Below are 21945 nucleotides of genomic sequence, written 5' to 3' on the forward strand. Positions count from 1 at the left end.
GTGGTACATACATACAATGGAATACTACTCTGCCAGTAGGAGAAATGAAGTCTTGATACACGCTTCATTTATGGATGGAGCTTGAAGATACTATGCTGACTGAAATAAATTAATCACAAAAGGGCAAATATTGTATAATCTCACTTATATAAAAAGATAAGAACAGGCAAATGTATACAGAACAAAGTTTATTAGTGGTTACCAGGAACAGAAAGGGGGGAAAAAGGGGGGCTAACAGTGATGGAAAATTTGCATTAAGGGAGGGTTGCACAGCCCACAGAAGCTGACTGGCAAAAGTTCTGTGACAGATGTATTTACAACAATGACAAAAAAAAAAAAGAATAGCTGTTGAGGCTGCTTATGTACATTCAAATACTTCATGGGATTTGGTTCCTTGGTCTGGAGGTTCAGGGTCACGGTTTCATGGGATACCCCAGGAAATTGTCCTAATAACAAGTTTAGAGATTCTGTTCTACCTCCTAGTTTGTTGCATAGTGCCTGGGGGTCTTAAAAGCTTTCAAGTGGCCATCCAAGGCACAACAATTGATCTCTACTCACCTAGAGCAATAGAGGAAGGAGTATCAGGAATAGGAGGAGAAAATGGAATGTGTGGACAACTGCCTTCATGAACAACTGGCTCCTTTACCAGGAGACCAGAAGAACTGGATGGTGCCTGGCTACCATTATTGAACATCTTGATCAAAGACTCTATAGAAGAATTCTAATCAAAAGTGGGAAAACACAGAACAGAATTTCAAACTCTCAGGGACTCCAGACTTCCTGGAGCCATGAACCCCTGAAACTATTGGCCTGAGATAATCTTTAAAACTTAAACCAAAAATATCCGTGAAGTCATCTTAAAACCAAACAATAGTTTACCTTAATTAGTAAAAAATGTCTGCCTTGAGCATATGCTCTTTTAACAACTATCTATATGGAATCAAACTGATAACAACAACTGGAAAGATTAGATAGGAACCTTAGGGAGTGCTTAATTTATGTTAATGAGGGAGGAACAACTAAGAAAAGGAGACTGAGAATGGTTGCACAACTGGAAAAATGTAAGAAATGTCTCTAAGTGATATATATGGAAGCTGTTGCAATGGTACATGTTTTGCTGTGTATATCCAACAACAAAATTAAAAAAAAAAAGTGTTGGAGGACTTGCTCTAACATATTTCAGTACTTAACATAAAACTAAGTAAGTAACACAGTGTGGCATCCAGGACAATGGCTAAAATAAAAAAGACTGTAAAACCAAGTGTTGGTGAGAATGTGGAGCAAATGGACTCAAACTTTGCTAGCAGGAGCATAAAATGGTACAGTTTTGGAAAACTGGCTCGTTCAATGAAGTTAGCTATCTACCTATCTTATGACCCAGCAATTTCACTGCTAGATATATATCCAAGAAAAATTAATGCATATGTTCACAAAATAACATGTACAAGAGTAATCAAAGCTCCTTTGTTCATAACAGGCAAAAACTAGAAACACAAATGTCTGCCAATCACAAAACAAATAAATTGTGGTATGTTCATAAAATACAATACTACACACATAAAAAAAGGACTACTGCTACACAAAATACAGGTGAATGTGGCAGACATAATGTTCAGCAAAAGCAGGCAGGCATAAAATGATTCCATTTATATTCAGTTTAAGAACAGGCAAAACTAATCTATGGTGATTAGTCAGAATAGCAGTTGAGGGTGGGAAAGGTAGATGGAGTGGTTACGGACTGGGAAGGGACACAATGCAGCAGGGTTTCGTGGGTAAAGCAGACATATGTAAAACTTCAGGAGCTATACACATTAAGACTCGAGTATTTTAGTATATGTATGTTATACCTCAATAAAAATAATAATGATAATAATAAACTTACACTTCCAACGACTCCATTTGCCTGCTTTTGTTTCTGTTGCTTTGACTGTGGTAATGGCACAGGTGTAGGTTTTTTTTTTAAAGGCTTCTTTTTTTTTGATTTAGCAGCTTTCTTCGGTCCTTTACTCTTCTGTTGCCATCCTCCTTTTGCCCTGTTCTTGTTAGCATCACCCTGATGTGAATCACAACAACCATACACACTTACAAGTAATATAAACAGGTTCATCTGGAAGTCATGAATAGTTTTTAGATGGAAATTGTTAAACTGAATGTTTTCATAAACTTAATTACTCCCCTACAGCAACATAAGACAATCAGAGATGTTAATAAAACATTTCTTTCACCAGGAAACACAGGTAAGAAAACTTGAGTTTTTACCCCTTCTTCTGCTGGCTGTTCCTCTGCTGCACAGATGGACTGCTCCTTTTCAAATACTTCCTAAGGGTAGCAAGAAGAAAAACATAAAGTCTGCCTACCTATATTCATCTTTCAGGTAGACAAAGTAGTCTTTCAAAATGTATTACCACTAACTTTTTTTAACAGGCTACAAATGGGAAGAAGGGAAAAAAATGACTTTAAGCAATGACTAACTGATGAATGTGTACAAATCCAGGTAGTTACTATTGGAAGTATCTCACAACTGTCTTGAAATATTTTGAAAAGCAGTCTAATTTACAAATGCAATGATTTCAGATATGTAATTCATTATAAGGTCAAAAATACTTCATGGATTAAAATTTCACGTTTCTTCTCATAGTAATCAGACATGAATATTTTAATATTATGAGAATTACAAATGAACTATATTGTTTCCTAACATTAAAACCTTCATGAGACTAATTACTAGCAGTTTATTCACTACTGTCCATGATACTAATCACTGGATCTGTGGCTAAGTGGAATACCAAGAATGCCCACATATCCTAAAGATACATTCACCCACCATATATAATCAAATTAGAACCAGTAGAAAACCTGGAAATTTAGTATTTAAATCCCAGTGAAGAACCCTAACCATCTGTACTGGAAGATGACACGGGTTCAGTATAATGAACTCCCTGGAATTATTAAAGTTCACAAGTAAAAACAACTATAATTATCAGCCTCTAAACGATGAAAATACTCTAATTCAGATATCAGCAAGCAATGGCCCACCACCTGTATTTAATTGTGGTAAAATACATACTACAAAAAATTTGCCATTTTAACCATTTTTAAGTATACAATTCAGTGACATTAATTACACCCACCATGTTATGTAACCATTATCTCTATTTCCAAAAGTTTTTCATCACCCCAAATGAAAACTCAGTATCCCTTAACAATAACTCCTCATTTCCCCCTCCCCTCAGGTCCTGGTAAACACTAATAAACTTTGGTCTCTGTGCATTTGCCCGTTCTAGATATTTTATATAAGTGGGGTCATACAATATTTGTCCTTTTATTTCTGACTTATTTCACCCAACATAACATTTTCAAGGTTCATCCATGTCATAGCATTTATCAGAACTTCATTTCTCCTTATGGCTGAATAATATTCCATTGTATGGATATACCACATTTTGTTTATCCATTCATCCTTTGATGGACACTTGGGTTGTTTCTGCCTTTTGGCTGTTCTGAATAATGCTGCAATGAACACTGATGTACAAGAATCTGTTTGAGTCCCTGCTTTCAAGTCCTTTGGGTATATACCCAGGAGTGGAACTGATGGGCTATATGTCTACAATTAATTTTATGTTTATGTTTAACTTTTTGAGGAAGTGCCAAACTGCCTTCCACAGCCCACTGCCTGCATTTCAAACAAAGCTTTATAGGAACACAACGATGCCCATTTGCGAGTTGAGTAGTTCCTACAGAACCATATGGCCTGCAAAATTGAAAATATTTACTATCTGAACTTTTACAGAAAAAGTTTGCCAACCCCTCTTCTAATTTTACACTCCTTCTTCATTTATTAGCTGGGAATGTTCTACAAAAATGTTCTAATACTTGGTTACTCTGAGGTACAGTTCATACAAGAATGGCAGGATAAATACTTGATTTTTTCCCTTTCTCCAGGATGGTTTTGCTTTTTCTTTTGCTAAGCACCCAGAAGGGTCAACAGCCCAAAACCTATTTTTATGCTTGGTTCTCAGGCTGGGAATTCCTACAGTACGCTGGAGTATAAACCTGGATTCTAAATCCAATCCTGGCACTGGCTTAGAGTCACCTCTTCTCCCAGGAGGCACTCTTATCCAGTGTCCATGACACAACCGCGTCCTTACCACTTGCTAAAATCAAGTAGGCTTGACATATCCTACTACAAAACGTGCTTTTCCTACTAGAGATTTTAGATACCGTGTTTAAATGCAGCATGTATTTCCTGCAGGTGCTCAGAGACTCCCAAGAGCAGAACAGGCTGAAATTTACCACTAGCTAAATAAACTGAGTTAAAGTACTATATAGTCAATTAATGAGTTGCCATTATACCAGCTGATTTGAGAGGTAATATAAATACGTTAAAACATAAGTAGACAGAAAACATTCATTATCAAACTTGAAAAAAGAGAATGAGAAAAGTACCAGTATATATGAATATATATAGTCAGTAAATATAAGCATGAGAAAGGTATGAAAGGATACACACAAGACTGCAAATTCTGGTCATCTGAGGCTGATGAATGGTTTACTGAGGGAGATGAGCGAGAGAAGTGGTCCATGATAAAAACACTATATGACTCTATGGGTATACATGCATTAAGGTATATAAAAGGATGAGCTTTAAAATATTATCTCAGAGTGGTAGGATTTTAGTTTCTTCCTATACTTTTCTACAAGGAGCCCTGGTGGCACAGTGGTTAAAGTGCTCAGCTGCCAACCAAAAGGTCAGCAGTTTAAACCTACCAGCTGCTCCATGGGAGAAAAATATGAGAGTCTACTTCCATAAAGATTAAAGCCTTGGAAACCCTATGGGCAGTTCTACTCTGTCCTATAGGGTTACTATGAGTCAAAATCAACTCAATGGCAGTGGGTTTTATGCTTTTCTGCATTGCTTGAGTTTTTTTCTAGACAGCATGAATTTTTCCTATAATCAGAAAAAAAGCTATTTTTGTCATAATTCTTAAATTTTTTAAATAAAAAATAAAAGGGATAAATTCTGTAAAAAATTAAAGGGTGACAAAATTCTCAATAATAATAATCATTAATTATATGTGAGGAGCCCTGGTGGCACACTGGTTAACAGCTCAGCTGCTAACCAAAATGTCGGCAGTTTGAATCTATCAGCTGCTCCTTGGAAGCCCTGTGAGGCTGTTCTACTCTGTCCTACAGGGTTGCTATGAGTCGGAATCAACTCGAAGGCAACAAGTTTTGGTTTTGATACAGCAACATACAGTTTAAGAACTAAATCCACATTACCTTCTTATTATTATAATTTTTATAGGAAATTAGCAAACCTTCACATAAAGAATCTATTTTCTAGGTTGTGTGTGTATGCATAAACTATGCTTCATAAAAATTAATTTAAATTTCAAAACGGCTAGCAAAATTAGACACTATGTTCTTGCAACAGTTTTGACTTTGAGAAACTACTACTTAAAATGAAAAAATAAATATAAAAACTTGACACATAACTCTTAAAAGCATAAAAATACAAATGTACTACTTACTGCCATTGTTTGCCTTGTCAATTTAACCAACACTGTAACTAGGGATCCTACTGTGATATTGTTGCTATCTTCATCATCCAATACTATAAGATGAAAGGAGAAAAGAACAGAGTAGAAAATAAAAATCAAGTTCTATGTCAATGTATATAGCAAAACTTAATTTACCCAGATCAGTGTGGTGCTTCAGTATCTTAAACATACTATACTATAAACCTACTCAATAAAAAATAATATATCGACTGTCTTCATAAGACTCAGTACATGCTTTTAACAACTGATTTGTTTACTCCTTAAAATAGCTCCACAAAGTATTATTATTTCCACTTTAAAGAAGAAACTGAAGTTTAGAAATGAAGTAAAACATCCAAGGTCACATAACCACTACATTGGCACTACTTTCAAAATAATGGTCTTTTCAAACAAAGTATAATGTGAGTACCACTGTGCCATAGCTCTCTCACAGTGATACAAAACAGGGTTCTGTCACTCTACTATATTGTACAAAGCTTATGTTCACGAGGTTTTGACTTACTTGATTAGTGCCTGACTGTCAGAATAAAGGCTGGCATAGTGGTTAAGAGCTCAGCTGCTAACCAAAAGGTCAGCAGTTTGAATCCTTCAGTTCCTCCTTGGAAACCCTATAGGGTTGCTATGAGTTGGAATTGACTCGACAGCAACCGGTTTAGATTTTCTTTTTGGGTGGGGTCAGAATAATGAAAACTAGTATTCTAAACCACATTAAAGAGACTTTTTTTAGAAAAATAAGAACTTCAATATATTGTCTTTACATTTAAAAAAATTTATTGCAATAAATGGTGCCAAAAACAGTTTTGCAACTATTTCATTTTCTAAAACTACATTTGCCACATACACCCCAAAAAAGGTCTAATAAAAAAGTAATACGTTTTCAAACATATCTCCTATACAAGTGTAGATATTAATTCATATTTTTCCTTAAGATTTTATCCGTAAGAGTTTTTCTCCACTTTGCATACTTGCCTACAGGCTTTTCTAAGTTTATGATGTTTATTTTACACAGGTTTAGACTAGTGTACTCTGTCCTGGACTTCACTAGCGTATCACCATTCGGAAGAGAATGAACTCCAACAACCTGTAACTGTCATCTCTGTTACTGGCTATGAAATGCAGCAGCTGGTCATTAACACAGGGTATGGCATCCCTTCTTCACCTGAAAGTCCCCACTACCTCAAATCAAATCTGGGTTACATATTCATCAACACTGCAAAGCTGTATATGAATAAGCACTTCATGTGAAATAATAGCTATATCACTGTTTACCCACTGTCTAACACTTAAAAGTCAAGAAAAAGTCTACATGAGATTCTCTACAGCCTCTAGCAATGTGGGCAAGGACACCCCCATCTCCAGCACTGTATCATGCAGATGTCCCTTTCCTGATTCTACTAATTCTTCTGCTCCCTCCGTTAACTACACCACTCATGCTACACATTTGGACAGCACTGTAAAAAATGGCAATGTTTCCCAGTTAGACTGAATACTCTTACCAGTACTTCTTATAAGAAAATGTCTTTTGACATTCATTTTTCTAGAGAACACGTACTTTTTACAATCTTTGATTATATCAAAGACTATCTCAAGTCTGAAACCAGGTTTTTATTTGAACAGGTAACTTGTGATTAAATCAGTATAGTCTTAAATGCAACTTTCAGATTGGCATTTATAAAGTTTAAAAACCCATGGACTCAAAAGGAAATCCCATCTCTCCTGCAAGGAAGCCCATGTCTTTCCTGCATGTATCCTACACTCTAACCGCAGCCTAATCGAAACCAGAATCTACTGTTTGCCTTCCTTTCCCAAACACTGCCGTCTTTGAGAATCATTTACCTCTTTTCAATTCCCATTAGAATGCAAGCTCAGGAAGGCAGAGGCTTTGTCCTACTCACTACTGCTTCCTCAGCACCCAGAACACTGCATGCCACAACATCAGTATTTATTAGATGAATAAATAGCACAACGTCTGTGTAATTCATTTAAAGCTTAGCATATGTTCCCTAGTTTATAATCCAATGTTCATGGCCTATTTCCTCAACTGTAAGCCCTTTAAAGACAGAAACCATTCCTAAGGTGTCTCTCTATTCTTGGTATAGAATGTTCTCACAACAGTAATCAAGCAAGTGTATTAGCAGCTCACAACAATGCCAGAATGAACGAATGGAGATGATCACTGATTCTGTCACCATTTTAAGAAACTATCATTCAGCTATCAAAATGGGAACTCACAGAGCAATTATGTAGGGAGAAAAATAATTTCTATTTTTTCTTTCTTTTCTCTATTCCTTATCTCTCAAAGCAGATATAAAGACAGAGATAAGGCAAGAAAAACACATGAAATATATGGCAGGCAACTGAGTAATTTTCAAGGCTTAAATAACATAAATGAGTTGGAGATTTTAGAATCAATCTTAGAACTATGTAATATGTTAAATGCTATTACTTAGAAATTAGTATTTAGTATTCCTAAAGTATTTCATACGAAAAACAGATCTATTTCAAACATCTCATTCTTTCATTACACCTAGAAATCTCTTTCATTCTTTGAAATGTTATAAAATTTCTATAAGTTGTACTACAGAACAAACTTAAGCCCCTGGAAAATAAAAGCAGAATGATATCAGTGTTCTCATAACTATTAAGTACATCATTTTCCATCACAATAAATCTGATAAGTAAAAATCTACTGATTTACAAAGTCTAATTACAAGTTTTGTTATGAAATGTTTTGAGAATCTTGAGGCAAATAAACAAAAATCAATCTATCAAAAGGGAAGCAATGTTCAACAGCGAAATTTCCCACCTACCCTGTGATTTTATGTCCATAGTCACATATGGGAAACTCCCAAGTACAGCCATAACCTCTTCATATTTTTCATCTTCAAGGAAGTGCAGCAGATTGTGACGATCTGATTCTTTTAAACTCACCAAATCCTGGATAGTTTTAATTTTGTACTGAGTTAAAAAAAAAAAAAAAGGAGAAGGAAAATAAACTTCTAATTCATAAAAGGAAAATTATTAGCATGTCGACTAAAACAAAATTTAGCAACTTTTAGAAAAATGTTAAGCTCATATACATTCAAAAGCCAAAAATACAACTGTTGTTGTTGCTGTTAGGTGCCATCAAGTCAGTTCCAAATCGTAGGGACCCTACGTACAACAGAACAAAACACTGCCTGGTCCTGTGCCATCCTCACAATCGCTGCCGTGCTTAAGCCCACTGTTACAGCCACCGAGTCAACCCAGCTCACTGACGGTCTTCCTCTCCTTTGTTGACCCTCTACTTTACCAACCATGATGTCCTTCTCCAGGGACTGATCCCTCCTGACAACATGTCCAAAGTATGTAAGATGCAGTCTCGCCATCCTTGCTTCTAAGGAGCATTCTGGTTGTACTTCTTCCAGGACAGATTTGTTCATTCTTTTGGCAGTCCATGGTATATTCGATATTCTTCGCCAACACCACAATTCAAAAGCATCAATTCTTCTTCGGTCTTCCTTATTCATTGTCCGCTTTCACATGTATATGATGCAATTGAAAATACCATGGCTTGGGTCAGGCACACCTTAGTCTTCAAGGTGACATCCTTGCTCCTCAACACTTTAAAAAGGTCCTTTGCAACAGATTTACCCAAGGCAATGCATCTTTTGATTTCTTGACTGCAGCTTCCATGGCTGTTGATTACGGATCCAAGTGAAATGAAATCCTTGACAACCTCAATCTTTTCCCTGTTTACCACAATGTTGCTTACTGGTCTAGTTGTTAGGATTTTTACTTTCTTTACGTTGTTTTTTTTTTTTTTTAAGCTGAGGTGTAGTCCTTATTGAAGGCTGTAGTCTTGGTCTTCATCAGTAAGTGCTTCAAGTCCTCTTCATTTTCAGCAAGCAAGGTTGTGTCATCTGCATAATGCAGGTTGTTAGTGAGTCTTCCTCCAATCCTGAAGTCCTCTTCTTCTTCATATAGTCTAGCTTCTCAGATTATTTGCTCAGCATACAGATTGAAGGAAACCCTGGTGCCATAGCGGTTAAGTGCTATGGCTGCTAACCAAAAGGTCAGCAGTTTGAATCCACCAGGCGCTCCTTGGAAACTCTATGGGGCAGTTCTACTCTGTCCTATAGGGTCGCTATGACTCAGAATCCACTCGACCGCAGTGGGTTTGGTTTGATTTTGTTTGGTTTTTATACATACTGAATAGGTATGGTGAAAGGATACAACCCTGATGCATACCTTTCCTGACTTTAAACCACACAGTATCCCCTTGTTCTGTGTGAACAACTTGGTCTTGATCTGTGTACAGGTTCCTCATTAACACAATTAAGTGTTCTGGAATTCCCGTTCTTTTATCCTTAATTTCTTATGGTCCACAGAGTTGAATGCTTTTGTATAGTCGGTAAAACACAGGTAAACATCTTTCTGGTATTCTCTGCTTTCAGCCAGGATCCATTTGACATCAGCAATGATATCCCTGGTTCTACGTCCTCTTATGAATCTGGCTTGAATTTCTGGCAGCTCCCTGTCAATATATTGCTGTAGCCACTTTTGATTGATTTTCAGCAAAATTTTGCTTGCACGTGGTATTATTGATATTGTTCAATAATTTCCACATTCAGCAGGATCACCTTACTTGTGAACAGGCATAAATATAGAATATACAACTAGATAGCATTTAACGCCTTTTTCTCCAAACTTAAATACTTTTTTTATTGCAAAGCTAATAAAGACTTATTTTTAAATATTTAAAAAAAATCAGGTTAGAGAAAAAACAACATTCACATAGAATTTTGACCCAAGCAAAAACTACTGTCATTCTGGTATTTATTTCTTTCAATTCTTCTTTAAATATACATAGATTTCCTTGCAATTTCACTACATAACCAAAACCTGTGGCCACTAAATCAATTCCGACTCGTGACCCTATATGACATAGTAAAACTGCCCCATAGGGTTTCCAAGGAGCACCTGGTGGTTTTGAACTGCCGACCTTCAGGTTAGCAGTCGTAGCTCTTCACCATTACGCCATCAGGGTTTCCAATTTTCACTACATAAGCAATTTTTATACTACTTTTCCCATTTATCATTTTCTGTGAAGACATTTTTAGTGACTGCATAGTAGTCAACGGGGTAAAAACATCGTAGTTTAAACATTCCTCCATGGTTCCGCATTTGGTTTCTTTCCAAAGTTACCTTTATGCTGCAGCCACATGAACACCTTTGTACGTACATCTTTTTTTTTTTTTAAGAGTTATTTTCTTAGGATAAATTCCCACAAGAGCTGAGTTAAAGGGTTTGAACACTTATTTACCTCTTGAGAAACAATGCTAACTTGTTTTCCGAAAAACAATCAATCATCAAAACTTTCAACTTCTTACTCCCAGAACTACGTATTTTTACCTAGATCTGCACACTCCTATCCTTTTACTTTCTTACTCCCAAGACAAAATCCAAGGGTCTCGTAGATGGTATATAAGACCCTTCACTGCCTGGACCCTGCCTAGTTGCCCCCCCACCCTATCTCTTCTTAGACTTTATGCTGCAGCCACATGGAACTATCTGCAGTTCCCCAAATATGCTACGTCCTCCTCTCTCCCAAGTGTTAGTTTGGTCCTGTGTGTCAAGAAGGCACATTCTTCTCCTTTGTTGTTCATGCTACTGACTCTCATTTCAAATTTTAAGTACCACTCATTCTGCAAAGATTGAGTTAGTGTTCCATCATTCTTTACTTTGTTTTACTTGGTTTTCTTTTTTGCTTGAACATTTTTTAAGGGTTTTTATTTAGAATAGTGGATAAATTTTAATCAAATGCTTGTGACACTAATAAGATAGTCATATAATTTCCCTTATCTAATCTTTAACACTCTTTATTAACAGTTTTGTTTAAAAACGGAACCATTTTTGCATTCCTGAAGTAAGCCCCAGAGTAGAATTTTCTTCTTAAAACTTACTCCAGTGCTTAATGTTTATATAGCATTTTAGCAACTATATAAAATGTCTTGGCCTAGAGACTGTTTTCTCCATGGTGTTGCCAAAGTTTGAGATATGATTATTTTTGCTTCAAAAAGTAAAGAAATGAAGCCTTTTCTTTTTTTGTGTGTTCTACACTAATTCATGTGTCATAAAAGGAACATGTGAGGGATTCTGTTCTTGATAATTTTTTCATTATCTTCTTGAGTTAGAAATTCTGCCAGTTTTTTAATTCATCATATTGTCATTTGAATACTAATTTTTCTTTTCCTGATCTGTCATTGAGTTTTCCACGATTACAATTGTTTTTTAAATCTCCTACTTCTATTATAATTTTCTAATTGCATTATTTCCTTTCTTGATTACATTTGCCAAACGTTTATCTACTTTAGGTTTTTAAATCTCTTAAGCTAATTAATTCATCTATTTATATCCTAATTCAAATTAATTTCTGCTCTTTATCCTCTAAAAAGTCTATCTTCTATATTTCCTTAGTACTTTTTTTGCTTTACAAAAAACTAGAGTTGAATGCTGAGTTGTTAACCTTCATTTTCAATAATAAAAATCTTTACCTTCATTTTCAATTTTAATAATAAAAATCTTTAAGTATGAATTTACCTCCAAGTACAGTTGCACCCTCAAGGTTTTACTATATAATATTCTCATTGTTATCTTCTAAATATACAATTGTCTATTACTGCAGTTATGTCTACTTTGCCTGAATGGTTACTCAGGAAAATGTTCTTTAATTTCTAGGTGTTTGGTACTAGTTGCTGTATTTTTACACAAATAACACACAGCTTCTATGTTTGTTTGCCAACCATGCCTTCACTCTGCAAGATATTTTTGTAAGTGCGCTAAGCTAATTTAATTGTACAGCAACGTGTAAAAAAAAAAAAAATTGGCATATCAGCACTTACAAAAATACCTGGCAGGAAGAGTGCATGGCTGACAAACGTAGAAGGTGTACATTATTTGTGCAAAATGCATTTAATTTTTAACTTTCACTGGGATTATATAATGAGGCGTGTGAAATTTCTACTTTTGGATTCTGAGATTTTTAATTATGGCCCAACATATGATCAGACTTATAAGGGTACCACCATTACATGAAAGGACAGAAAACACTGATAAAAATTTCTAATTTACATTAATTCTACCTTATCATAATATCAAACCTAATGTCTATCTTCTGTTCACATGGTCTACTGGACATGTTTAAGATCTCCTATTAGAATTACATTTTTATTCAATTTCTTCTTGTATTTCCTCAAGTTTCTCATTTATATACATTTTTGCTACACCTTAAGGTTCATTATCATATCTTCATTATTATTGTATTTTATAAGTTAGAATTATCTGAATCTATTTCTTTATTGAATGCTTCATATTTTTTTTGTTCATACTCAACCAATAAACCTTTACCCTATCTTTAAGCTGAAAATGAAATGACTAGAAATTACAGTTCATTTTTACTTAGTCCATTTATTTTTGGTAATAACATGTAAGGATCAAAGCATTAATTGCTTAAATGCACTGACTCTCAAAATAGTAAAAACACTTACAGTAGTAAAATATTAACAAAACAGCTACATAATCAAGAAAATACTAATGAAAACCACCTGAGAGAGTTTTAAAATGTTTAAGACATTCTAAATCTAAGAAATGCATAGTAACCATTTCTAAAAAAAACTCATTCATGTTATCTTTAAGTAATGTGACAAGCTGCTAAAAATTAACTTTAAAGTAGAAAAAAGATACCTTTTTATGATTAGAAACCCGCCTAAGATTGTCCTCTTCAATGTGAGGGAGCTGCAGAAGGGGAGACTTAAACTGCTGAAGGCCTTGAACGGCCATCTGAGAAAGCTTCATGCAGTTTTCTAGCGATGTCAAAGTTGGAGCACGAAACTCCCTTTCTTAGAAAGAATAGAAAAAAAAGAAAAAACAGGGATGGACTTTTTACATGTTCAAGAGAACAGAATTCACCACAAAAACAAGATTCATACTAACATTCTTAACATCTTGCATTTTAAAATAATGGTGTTGATTTTCCTTTAAAAGTTACTGGATAAGATACTAGAAATACACGAACTTGGCAAAATGCACGTTATCCAGTGCACACTGATTTAATGGAAAAATTATTTGCATCACCTCAATAACAGTAAATTATCAGGCATTATTAGTTTAGAGAATATACTAACACCATGCCGGAACCAACACCATCCATAACAATGAACCACAACTACTACCTCCTTTTTATAAGAGTCTCCTTTTCCATCACTGACAACAAATTCCATTGTTCTTTTTCTTTCACGAAAAAAGCACTATGTGTCAGGTGAATCATCATTACATCAGTAAAAGAATTATTTCAAATTCACTGTTATAAAACAGAATAACCTAACTCCAAAAATATTCAGAGGAAGAAAAAGTGTATTTAAAATCTCTGCTAAGGACATAACAAAAAACATAATTCAAAAACACAGTGAACAGTGGTAAAGACTTTATATAACAGAAAGTACAGCAAAGAAAATAAGTAAAACCATAGGCAATACCAGGAGCTGATAGGATCGATAGGGGGGATTACAGTAAGTACCCAAAAATCTTAAAACTATGAAGTATAATCTGTATGTTCTTACAAGGAGAAGTACAACATAATTAATTACATTTCCTCCTCACCTTCACGGCTCCGAGCCATTATTATTAGTTGGCAGATTACATTCACCATTTCTTGAAGTAGGGCAGGGCACTTTTTAAGCATAAATTGCTGATCTGCAAAACAATCAAAAACCTGAAACAAATCATTCTGCTTTTATACTTAAAGTATCTTTATCAGCTTAACCCAAGACTATAAAATTTACAGATTGAACAGAAGAATTTCTCCTCAGCATCATTATCTCAAAAACCAGCCAGAAAACCCTAGATTAAATTTGAGGTTTCAAAGGCAAATTTTTAATATTATAGTTTTGGGCTTAATAGTTCAATTTCTTATCTTTCTTTGTAAAAGTCTTAGTCTTGCTATATTTGAGAATTTAAGAATTTTCTTCTTGGAAATGCAGAATAGAATTCAAATTCCCATAGAACCCCGAATTCCTGGGGCCATGAAGGCTAATTGAACCCCTGAAACTACTGTCCTGAGATAAACTTTAAACCTTAAGCCAAATATAACTCCCAAAGTTTCCTTAAAACTACACAATAGTTAAGCTTAACTAGTAAAGAATGTCTGCCTTGAGAATCAGGAAAACAATACCATTTATAATAGCCCCTAAAAAAGTAAAATACTTAGGAATAAATCTAACCAGGGATGTTAAAAGACTTATACAAAGAAATCTACAAAACACCACTGCAAGAAACCAAGAGAGACCTACATAAATGGAAAAACATACCATGCTCACAGATAGGTAGACTCAACATCATGAACAAGTCAGTTCTACCTAAAGCCATCTACAAATACGATGCAATCCCAATCCAAATACCAACAGCATTCTTCAAAGAGATGGAAAAACTACTCGTTAACTTTATATGAAAAACAAAGAGGCCCCGGATAAGTAAGGCACTAATGAAGAAGAATAAAGTAGGAGGACTCGCACTACCTGGCCTCGGAACCTACTACACAGCTATGGTAGTCAAAATACCCTGTACTGGTACAATGGAACAAAATTGAGAACCTTGATGTAAATCCATCCACCTATGGTCACCTGATCTTCAAAGAAGACCCAAAGTCCAACAAATGAAGAAAAGACAGTCCTTTTAGCAAGTGGTGCTGGCAAAACTGGATGTCCATTTGTAAAAACATGAAACAGGACCCATACCTCACACCATACACAAAAACTAATTCAAAATGGATCAAAGACGTAAATATAAAACCAAAAACTATAAAGATCATAGAAGAAAAAATAGGGTCAACTCTAGAGGCTCTAACACACGGCATTAACAGGATACATATCATAACTAACAATACACAAACACAAGAAGATAAGCTAGATAACTGGGCTCTTCTAAAAATTAAACAGTTATGCTTATCAAAAGACTTCACCAAAACAGTAAAAAGAGAACCTACAGGCTGGGGAAAAAATTCTGGCTGTGAGAAATCTGAATAAGGCTAATTTCTTAAATCTACAGGAAAATCCAACACCTCTACAACAAAAAGACAATCCAATTAAAACACAGGCAAAAGACCATAAAACAAAACAAGACTCAAGGGGCATACCACCCTAGGGGCAAGAACTTGAAGGCAGGAGGGGACAGGAAAGCGGGTAATAGGGAACCCAAGGTAGAGAAAGGAGAGTGTTGACATGTCATTGGGCTGTTAGCCAATGTCATAAAACAGTATGTGTACTGTTTAATGAGAAACTCGTTTGTTCTGTAAACCTTCATCTGAAGCACGGTTTAAAAAAAAAAAGGACAAAGGGTAAGAACAGACACTTCACCAAAGAAAACATTCAAGTGGCCAACAGATACATGAGGAAATGCTCATGATCACTAGCCATTAGAGAAATGCAAATCAAAACCACAAGATACTATCTCATCGCAACATTACTGGCATGAATCAAAAAAAACAGAGAATAACAAATGTTGGAGAGGCTATGGGGAAACTGAACTCTTATGCACTGTTGGTGGGAATGCAAAATGGTACAACCACTTTGGAAAACGATACGGCGCTTCCTTAGAAAGCTAGAAATAGAAATACCGTATGATCCAGAAATCCCACTTGTAGGAATATATTCTAGAGAAATAAGAGTCGTCATACCAATAGACATATCCACACCCATGTTCACTGCAGCATTGTTCACAATAGCAAAAAGATGGAAACAACCATCAACAGATGAATGGATAAACAAACTGTGGTACAGACACACAATGGAGTATTACGCAATGATAAAAAACAATGATGAATCTGTGAAGCACCTGCTAACATGGGCGAATCTGGAGGGCATTATGCTGAGTGAAATAAGTCAATCACAAAAGGACAAATACCATATAAATCCACTACTATAAAAACTCTCACCAAAAGGTTTATGCACAAAAAGGAACAATCTTTGATGGTTACGAGGGAGAGGAGGGATGGGAGGGAAAAATATTAAATAGACAATAGATAAGTCGTAACTTTGGTGAAGGGTAAGGCAGTACACAATACTGGAGAAGCCAGGACAACCTGTCTAAGGCAAGGTCATAGAAGCTCCAAAGACACATCCAAACTCCCTGAAGGACTGAATTACTGGGCTGAGGACTGTGGGGACCATGGTCTCAGGGAACATCTAGCTCAGCTGGCATAACATATTTATAAAGAAAATGTTCTACATTCTCTTTGGTGAGTAACTTCTGGGGTCTTAAAAGCTTGTGAGCGGCCATCTAAGATATTCCACTGCTCTCATCCCATCTAGAGCGAGGACGAATGAAAAAAACTAAAGGTGGAAGGGAAAGATTAGTCCAAAGGACTAATGGACCACAACTATCACAGCTTCCACAAGACTGAGTCCAGCACAACTAGCTGGTGCCTGGCTACCACCACTGACTGCTCTGACAGGGGTCACAATAGAGCATCCCGGACAGAGCTGGAGAAAAATATAGAAAAAAATTCTAATTCACACACACAAAAAAAACAGACTTACTGGTCTGACTTTGGAGAAATCCCAAGAGTATGGCCCCTGGACAATCTTACAGCTCAGTAATACAATCATTCCTGAGGTTCACCCTTCAGCCAAAGATTATTCAGGCCCATAAAACAAAGCAAGACTAAATGGGCACATAAACCCAGGGACAAGGACAAGAAGGCAGAAAGGGACAGGAAAGCTGGTAATGGGGAACCTAAGCTCAAGAAGGGGAGAGTGTTGACATGTCGTGGGGTTGGCAACCCAATATCACAGAACAATACGTGCATTAACTGTTTAATGAGAAACTAGTTTGCTCTGTAAACCTTCATCTCAAGTACAATAAAAAAAAATAAATTTGGAGGAAAAGAAAAAAAAAAGAATGTTTGCCTTGAGCATTGTGCTCTTTTAAGAATTATCTATATGGGATCAATCTGACAACAATAATTTGAAAGATTTCATAGGAAACTTAGGGGGCAGTTGAGTTTATGTTAGTGGGGGAGGAATAATTTGGAAAAGGAGGGTGAGAATGGTTGCACAACTTGAAGAATGGAATCAATGTCACTGAACTATACAAGTAGAAATTGTTGAATTGGTGTATGTTCTGCTGTACATATTCTCAACAACAACATTTTTTTCTCTTCTTCGGCAGTTATGTTTCTGTAATTATAATGAAGAACAGGTTCAAAGACTAAGATTGAGAATAAGTGTCAATTAAATGCAAAGAGCGAGGGAATAAGAGGGAGAAAAGATTCTTTCATTTATACTGTACAAAAGAGTTAACTATTTTAACAATGTTCACCATACACTGGGTTTGATATCCAACCTAAGAAAATTTATTCCCTGTTTCTACTACAGATTATTGGTAAAAATGGAGATGGTTCCATATCTAAACAAAACATTAGCAACAAAATTACTAGTTAACTTTATAATTCAAAGCAACCTCAACAACAATGCCTAAATAACGCTCCTTCATTCTAACATAAGCATCCTATCCTAGCACCAATTACTGAGCATCACATTGCCTTGCTTTCATAGGCATTTGATTGCATTGTTGGCTTACAAGGGGCTAGGTGGGGTGGGAGATTTCATTCACAAAGAACATTTACTCCTTAAGGATAATAATGTTCTTTTAAAACTATTAAAATAATGCAGGTAAAGAAGAGATGACATTCAAATTGATGACATCCCAGGAAACACTGCTGTCCTACTTCACTGCTTTTCTTTTAGGCAGAATGCATGGCTTCAAATACGTACAAAGCTTTAAATAAAGATTAAACAGATGCTTTGTTGTTAACCACTGTTGGAAGGGGATGGCGGCAGGAGAGGATTGCGGTAACTGTTGTGAAATCATTTTTTTCCCTACTCCAAAAAGCTTACAAAGTCTTTTGAAGAGTCATTAGGAATTCCTGCATAATCTGCAATTAACTAAACATTTCCCACACAGAGCATTCTCTCACCTTGAAAAACTAAATTTTAACATTTGCCAAAACATCTGACTCACTTAGACCTTCAAACTGTGAAGTAATTACGAAGCATATAGATTTCTTTTAAAAAGGTCCTTGAGCAATTAACTACTTGATTGAGAAAAAAAAAAAAAGCGACAAAAACACCGTACCATGAGGTCTAATTAAATCCATTGCTTTGGTCCCATTAAAACCCTGTATACATTAGAATCACAAATACCTTCTTCAAGTGTCTCAGGAATTTTCATTCTAGCAAGATGAGACAGTAAAAGAACTCTGGCCTTCAAGCTGTATGGGCAGGTAAGTGGAGGCTCATTCTTCTTTAAATTAATGCTGCCAATTTCTCTGATTAGCTAGAGTAAATAAAATAATTATTCAAAAATATATACTTCAAAGAGCATTAGCTTTAGTATTTAAATGCTCACCATGGAATTTGGGAGACTGGCCTAACCTGTGGTATTAGAATATTGTCCGTCGGTCTGCTTGTGGCATCTTTATTATACTGAGGATCAAATTCAGAGGCTCCAGCCAAAACCATGAGAAGACCTAAGAAAAAAAGAAATATGGAGGTAAATAAATTTGCTCATCTATTAGTTTCCCCTCCAAAGGTACTTCATTAACCCTAAAGTAAGGCACTTCCCCAATCATGCACAATACTAAAAATCATCTGAATTCCACCACTGACAAGTATTAACTTCTCACATAGAAAACAAATGCCTTACTTTTTAAAATGTGCACAGTATTACCTCAACAGAAAACTGAAGAGAAACATACATCAATTTTAGAGCTCCAAAATAGCTGGATACGTTAAAATAACTTAAACTAGCACCTATTTCTAGACCCAAGTATGTGCTCCACAAAAACTTTCTACAGAACATTAGTATTCTGCGTGATATTAATAAATGAGTTAATATATGCAAAACTTATATGTGATATTAAAAAAAAGAGGCACTGTGGTTAAATAACGCTCCTTGGAGCTCTGGTGGCACAGTGGTTAACAGCTCAGCTGCTAACCAAAAGGTCAGCAGTTCGAATCCACCGGCCACTCCTTGAAAACCCTGTAAGACATTTCTACTCTGTCCTATAGGGTCACAATGAGTCGGGAACTGACCGAACAGCAACAGTTTTTTTTTGGGGGGGTGGGTGGCACAAATAGTTTGTGCTCGACTACAAACCTAAAGGTTGGTGGTTCAATGCACCCAGTGGTGCCACAGAAGAAAGTCCTGGTGATCTGTTTCTGTGAAGACTGCAGCCAAGAAAACCCTACAAGGCAGTTCTACTCTGTGACACCTGGGGTCACCGTGAGTCGGAACCGATGACAATGGGTTTTTCTCTTTAAATGGTTAAATAAGGTTGGGAAACACTGGGTTAACAAATGTTACAGGCTTATGGTCAAACTTTGACTTCTCAGAGCCTTCTGTAAACTAAAACACACCGTAATTTCTAGAAATTTTTTTATCATGGAACCCTGGGGGGTTCTGGAGGAACAACAAAAAAAGGAAACCCAAACCCATTCCCACTGAGTCGGTTCCAACTCGTAGCAACCCTACAAGACAGAGCAGAACTGCCCCACAGGGTTCCCAAGGGGCAGCTGGTGGATCTGCACTGCCAACCTTTTGGTTAACACTATGCCACCAGGGCCCATTATTTGGAGGAATAGTGTTCCTAAAAATACACCACATTTGCAGCCACGTACATTAGCATTACTCTCATTAGCTTTAAGGATCGGCACTATAGTCATCACTCTCACCTTACCGCAGGACAACACATGCAATGGACTCGCTAAAGTCAGGACACCAAAGAGGTTAACGCATTGACCCTGGGGCTTTGTCACTTCCTAGCTAAGTAACCTCTCTCTGTGCCTCAGTTTCTTCTTATGTTCCTACCTCATAGGGTTTTTGTGGGGAATAAATAAGTTAATATATGTAAAAATTTTTAAAAGGTGCCTGACACGTAGAAAGCACAGTGTATGTGTTAGCTATTACTATTAACTGCCAGAAGAACAAACAGCTCTGTCTTGGAAGAATTACAGCCAAAGTGCTCCTGGGAGGCGAGGAGGGCAAGACTTCATCTCATGTACTTTGGACATGTTTATCAGAAGAGACCAGTCCCTGGAGAATAATATCATGCTTGGTAGAGGGTCAGCGAAAAATAAGACCCTCCACAAGATGGACTGATACAGTGGATGCAACAATGAGCTTTAAGCATAATAAGGACGGCACAGTGTTTCGTTCTGTTGTACACAGGGTCGCTTTGAGTCAGAACCAACTCAACAGCACCTAACAACACCACAAACAATTACTATTAATTACCCTCAAACGTTTTCATGTAAACATTTTTTCCTATGCTAGCTACAGAACTGGTGGCAACACTAAAATAACCACAGATATGTAACTAAACCCAACAGCTAAATAATGCTCTTCTGACAAAACTAATTTTGTGAGACCAAGTGCCACCCTCAGAAATCAACCAGAACTCAAATTCACTTTGTAAACAACATGTTAAAAAAGATTATGAACACAAAATATTTTCATAAGGGAATAAGTTTCTATATCGATACTTGAATCCAGCACCATCCTAAAACACGTTATGTATAATAGAGAAAAATATTTGTTTATTCCTCAGAAATATAAGTCTGTTCACACACAGTCATATGATCCTGAGGAAATCTCTTTCTCATTACCAAGAAAATTAGTAAAACTGGTAATAAACAGTATTAAACACCTATTCTTTTTAAGAAGGGAAGGGGGGATGGCCTATGATTTTTGAAAAGCAGTCATTCTGAAAGGTGACACTATACATTCAAAGAGTAAACTAAAATTTTGTTTTACAGGATCAAAGAAAGTATTTAGGAAATTTCTTTTTTATAAGAAATTTTGAAGTAAGACTCTGGGAATGAAATATTCTGATGATTTTCTTTCAACACACCCAATGCTTCTATTTATTTTTACCAAAGTGAAGACAGGATAATGTAGTGGTTTAGTGTTTGGGAGCTAGATTGCTTGGGTTTAACACTGGCTCTGCTACTTATTATGTGCCACTGGGCATGTTACTTAACTTTTCTGTGCCTCAGCTTCCTCATCTATAAAATGTACAGAAAAACAGCACTTACTCATGGGCGCATAGAGAAGATTTTTAAATGAGTTAATATATATGCAATCCCTAGAAGTGTCTGGTACACAAAAAAAATTTTTTTTAAATACAACACATAATAAATATTAGGATTATTACAAAATCAGCAAATATGAAGCTTTACCAAAATTTGATGGTATATAACTGATAATATATAATCGAGTAAATGTTGATAATCAGAAATACAGATCAAGAAATGTGATAAAAGGTTCCAGCACTTTCCTCCAGCTTTAG

General features: G+C 36.0%; 1 protein-coding gene across 3 annotated transcripts in view; it reads right to left on the reverse strand.

Annotated features, from left to right (window-relative positions):
* SEC63 (SEC63 homolog, protein translocation regulator) overlaps positions 1 to 21945 on the reverse strand; it is a 78797-nt gene that overhangs the window by 14631 nt on the left and 42221 nt on the right. For all 3 annotated transcript variants that reach the window (XM_064289499.1, XM_010600917.3, XM_064289501.1), the window contains exons 9-16: positions 19031 to 19125; positions 18800 to 18932; positions 14202 to 14294; positions 13287 to 13441; positions 8372 to 8519; positions 5532 to 5614; positions 2260 to 2319; positions 1883 to 2053 (exon numbers count right to left, since the gene is read on the reverse strand). In XM_064289499.1, coding sequence (XP_064145569.1) covers positions 1883 to 2053; positions 2260 to 2319; positions 5532 to 5614; positions 8372 to 8519; positions 13287 to 13441; positions 14202 to 14294; positions 18800 to 18932; positions 19031 to 19125 — 938 coding nt within the window. The remainder of the gene's footprint in view (positions 1 to 1882; positions 2054 to 2259; positions 2320 to 5531; positions 5615 to 8371; positions 8520 to 13286; positions 13442 to 14201; positions 14295 to 18799; positions 18933 to 19030; positions 19126 to 21945) is intronic.

The sequence above is a fragment of the Loxodonta africana genome, chromosome 1 (assembly GCF_030014295.1).
Source record: "Loxodonta africana isolate mLoxAfr1 chromosome 1, mLoxAfr1.hap2, whole genome shotgun sequence".
In the NCBI taxonomy this organism is placed as follows: Eukaryota; Metazoa; Chordata; class Mammalia; order Proboscidea; family Elephantidae; genus Loxodonta; species Loxodonta africana.